This window comes from Limulus polyphemus, unplaced genomic scaffold (assembly GCF_000517525.1).
Source record: "Limulus polyphemus unplaced genomic scaffold, Limulus_polyphemus-2.1.2 Scaffold895, whole genome shotgun sequence".
Classification (NCBI taxonomy): domain Eukaryota; kingdom Metazoa; phylum Arthropoda; class Merostomata; order Xiphosura; family Limulidae; genus Limulus; species Limulus polyphemus.
The window spans coordinates 283,910-289,121 of record NW_013666505.1 but is presented as its reverse complement, the minus strand read 5'-3'; the positions used below and the strand labels follow the sequence as shown (position 1 = coordinate 289,121).

Genomic DNA, 5,212 nt, shown 5'->3' with positions numbered 1-5,212 from the left:
GGGAAGACAGCTAGTCATCACCACCCACCACCAACTCTTGGGCTACTCTTTTACCAACGAATAGTGGGATTGACCATCACATTATAATGCCTCCACGGCTGAAAGGGCGAGCATGTTTGGTGTGACGGGGATTTGAACCTGCGACCCTCAGATTGCGAGTCGAGCGCCCTAACCACCTGGCCATGTCGGGCCATATATATGTATATATATATATACTAATAGGCATAAGTTGATTATTATCTGTGAATTACAGATGGGTGTCAATGATGTCTGGGAAAGGTGTCATGTGTCTTTTTCAGCACACTGATTACTGTACTTTCAACTGGATTGTTTGTCATGGCAGATTATTATAAAAGGTATATACAATAAAGTGGTATAATTTTAAATTGCCTTTACTCATGAATTTACAGATATAATTATATTTTAAGCATAAAGTCAAATCACAGATATGGCTATATTATGTCTCAACTTTGCTAATGATGGGGATTATGGATATTCATGACAAGTGAAACGAAGAACAAACAACAACAAAACAGTTCAGAAATTTAGGAAATTCACTGTGATGTTAATATTAACATTTAAGTCATGGTTAAGACTGAAATCAATTAGCCATTAGAGTGGCTTTATAATAACTTATTACAGCTGTGCATGATTCATTAAATCTGAAAACTAAAAGGGTATAATAGCCCTTGTTTCCCAAGCTAAAGAGTGAATATGATTTGGTAGTTCTGCAGTATAAAGTGCTTGACATTCACAGCAGCTCAAAGAACCGAGATATAAGTCTAGAACATTAATAGTTGGTGTGGCTGTTGATGACTGCAAGTCTTTCTTACCACTCAAATAGGCCTCATGGTAGATGGACAATGATGGATGTGAGTTTAGCCATTTTAACTTCTAAGCATAATGAGGAAATATTTGTTTAACTTCCAACTGACTTTATTTAGAGTTTTTAGTATTCAGTCATTTCAAAGTTTTTCTTTCTTGTGTGGTACGACTTGAAACATGGAATGGCAAACATGAGTATCCCACAGTCTTCACAACAAAAACCAATTTCTTTTTTGATATTCTCATATTTGTTACCCTTCTTTGAGGAACTCACTACATATCTTTTGTGTGGGTTCTTTTTTCATCATAGTGACTGGAATAGTCAAGGAAGTGGTAGGCAATTGACAAAACTGGGTCCAAGTCATGACTTTTGTGCACTGGTTGCACAAGTTTAGTAACAGTATTGTACTACTTAATGAGTTGTTTATGCAATGATTGACAACACACTTATAGAATTTTGTATAAAAACATTTTAGTCTCTTTCTACTGCTTTCATAATTACTCCTCATAGTGGTGGATGTTATAGTTACATACAACAGCTGACTTGTCCCTATCTTCTATGTTCATGCTTATTGGTAACCACTGAAACATTATATGCAGTGGTAAACATGCTTTTTATCTTTTCAACTTGTTTTCTCTTTTCAAGTATGACCTCCTCACCATATTTAAGTTGTTTTTTTTATCTCTAATGGGAGATCTTTCATGTTTTTACATTTTGGATTGATTGAGAAAGTCACACACTGGTAAGGTGTAGAAATTGTCAGCAATAAGATAAAAATCCTTTAGGAGATGTTCCAACAAGATTATACAAAGACTGAATAGTATTCTTACCAGAGTAAATAATTATGAACCATGCATAACCAATGAAATTCACACAGCATGAAAAATGTTTTGTTTCAAAAGCATCATCTCTTTAGTATTATATGCTGTTTCTGACCAAGATGGACTTTGTAAAAATATTTAATCAGTGTTGAAACCATAATAGCAGTTGTAAACATTTAGAAACTTTTGAGAAATATAACTGATTACATACCAGATATTGCAAAAGTTTCAAGAAATTTGAGTGTTTCGATTTTTGGTCTTGTTTTCCATAAAGTGGAAACTTGGAAATTAGATGAATCCTTTCTAGAGACACCCTCTGAACACAGGGCTTGAGAATACTTTTTTGATTGTTCATTATATCAAAATTATAGGTTTAGCAACAATTCTTTGCAATAAGTGTTATGTATATTCATATCTCAGAAATACTAATTAGTTTCATATATTTTTATTACGAGTTAGGCTTGAACACAATGACAGAATATGGGACTTATCAGCATCCTTATTTGTTTCTGATGCTATATTTTTGCAAGTTACTCATGTAAAAAACAGTAAAAAAATATTGTAAGTTTGATGAAGTATCTGTGCATTTACACAAGATACACACACACACACACACAAAAGGAATATAGGAGGTGAGGACTTAGGTTCAACAGATTTATATTGCACCACTACCTTGCTACAATGTGTTGATACTATCATTTGAATCTTCTCTACTCCCGAGAGACCTGTACTGCTTTCATTATTATTCCCTGGACATCTTCACTATTTGAAAAATCACTTGGTAAATCATTTTGACTGTCATTATCTACCTAAAAATTTTCATTATTACACTTTCAATTTTGTCATACTACTTTCCTGGATGACTAAATTTCAGTCTGCTACTTTGAGCTTTTTTATTAGACATTAAGCTTTTCACTAGTTATCTAAAAAGATACTGGCACATGAGATAATCTGGAAGATGTTGCTCTCTGTGATCAAAGAAACCAACTAGACAAGCATAATTCATCATTACAAATGAATAACAATGAGAAAAACTCTAAGGCTTGGTTGTAGTTGTCACTGCCATATTTTGCAGAAACACTAATAATGAGTTCAGGTTAATAATGCCATTTAAGAAGTTAAATTATTGAAGTAATTTAAATAATAAATATGGATATATGTATGTTAGAATAAAATGTTTCACTTATTCAACTGGAAAACTTATGAATGATATGTTTTAACAGTACATAGTTTTGCTGTTTATCATTAGTGAAAATATAAATTTAACCTCTTACCTTCAACTACTCCCTTGATTTCTACAATATTTTTATGCTGAAGATTCTTCATTATTTCGGTTTCTCTGCAAAAATCTTTTAAAGCACAGTCGGTCAAGTTACTCCTTTTAATCCGTTTGACAGCAACTAACTCCTTCCTAAGTCCCTCACACTGAGTCAATAGAGCCTTACATACTTCTCCATAAAACCCCTGTATGTATGAAAGGATATTTAACTTACAAATCTATTAAAGTTTTATATCTTCTATGCTCAAAGCACTATTTTTTAATGGTCAGCTTCTGCGCTTACACAGAGAAACTTTTCTATTATCTATTTTGTTTGAAAAAAGTTATAAACCAATCAATGTAAAGCTGTTTCTCAAAATATTAAAGTGTAAACTCAGAATTTCTAGGCACTAGTCCTACAGTTACTTAATTAAAGAGACCTTTTAAAATTGTTCTTAGCTATATTTGAGAGAAAAGCAAAATGCAGCTGACTTGTATATAATTCTCTAGATGCTACAAGGGAATGATGAAAAGCAAAACAATGCAAAAGTGCTACATTATTTCAAAATATATCTTCCAAATTTTACTGCATTCAAACACTGATAAAGTTTACTATTACTAATGTTTTAGTACTAATAGTATAATAATAATAATAACAGTATAGCTAATTAAACTGAATTGGAAATTATGCTAAACTTAAGATCCTACACATTTTTACAGATACTTCTGCTACTTAACCATCATAACAAATCACCAACATCTGGCACATACCTTTTAAATGATTCACTAAAACTTGCTAAAAAATTCTGTATGGATGCAATATTATATAAATATCTCCTACGAACTATCTCCTACAATTAAGACAATGCTCATCATGCTACTGTTTCACTGATGACCAATAATTTGAGGAATGCAGTCTTATGGTGCAACAGATGGCAATGTATATTTATGTGTTACATCTTTGTTCCATTTTTTACTAATATTGTAAATCATCAGGATGGTTGATTCATAACAAGAAAAAGTGAGTATGAATGATGGTGTGTGTGTATACTGCACAAAAATTCAAAATTATACAATGAAAGACATGTGTGTTAATAATTCAAAATATATTTAATGTAGAAAAGTATCTTTCATAGTGCAGTTTGGAATTTTTGTGTAGCATACACATCTCATCATTCATACTCACGTTTTCTTGTATGTTTAAGAATAAGACACTGACTAGTACTCAACCTCAAACCCAATCCTATTCATCTCTATTATCAATTCCAAAAGCATTCTACCTACCATTTTGTGACCTATCACTATGTTTGTATTGGACACTGTGGTTTTTAAATTTTCTTATGTTTTCTAATTATATCATACTATCTGAAAATCTTGAAATGAATAGTCCGTAAACAGCAGGATAATTTTGTTTACTTTTTTCATGAAAACATACAAGCATGAAAGTCTAACCAGTCTCAAAACAACTAATCACATGAGAAAAACTTAAATGGATACAAAATTAAAATATAAACAACTTAATCATGTATTGCTTTTTCCCACAAAAGAGAATAGCTATAAAATCATAAACTGAAGAAAATGTTAAATTAAATATAATCATACTATAATAATAGTAATAACAACTGTTACATTTACATTTAAATAAAAGAAAAAGGAAAGGAAATAAAAATCAATAGGTGACCAAACCTTCAACCATGTTTTAATGGGACTACATGTTAGGAGTATGTAGTACAAAAGAGAAAATGTATGTATGCTGAATCCAATGAACACTGAAATCCACAATAACAGCAATTATAATCCTTTAGCATATCTATTATTCACTATCTTACAAAATATGTCTTAATTTTATGAATAGAGTTCAACTTGCAGAACTATGTTGTTGCTGAAAAACACACTGCCAGGATAACTGAGGAAAATAGGTTATCTAAACACATTACTATTTGCATTTCTACAATTTGTTCTGTTCAAGTGTATACATTACTATATATATGAAATAATTTTAATAGAAATGACAGAACAAAATAAATGAACATAAACTCAGTTATAACAGTCACATCAAATTAGTTATGTCATGTGACATTAACCCACATAGTTTAATTTATAATTAATGTCTTTTAATTCTTTCAACCTGGGCTCGATCCCTGGGAGCGACCTTGTAACCATTTTGTGCTTGTTATCGTTTTCATGCTATACTGTTTAAATCAATAAGCTAATGTTAATGAACTTTGTCAGTTTATCTGTAAACATTACAATGCTTTCATACCCAACATATCTAATATTTTTATTAAGTCTTAAGGTTTGTAAAGC

General features: G+C 31.2%; 1 protein-coding gene across 3 annotated transcripts in view; it reads right to left on the bottom strand.

The window, feature by feature from the left end:
- LOC106461087 (tyrosine-protein kinase JAK2-like) overlaps positions 1–5,212 on the bottom strand; it is a 195,096-nt gene that overhangs the window by 7,912 nt on the left and 181,972 nt on the right. For all 3 annotated transcript variants that reach the window (XM_013920877.2, XM_022387962.1, XM_022387963.1), the window contains one exon: positions 2,922–3,111. In XM_013920877.2, the coding sequence (XP_013776331.1) occupies positions 2,922–3,111 (190 nt within the window). The remainder of the gene's footprint in view (positions 1–2,921; positions 3,112–5,212) is intronic.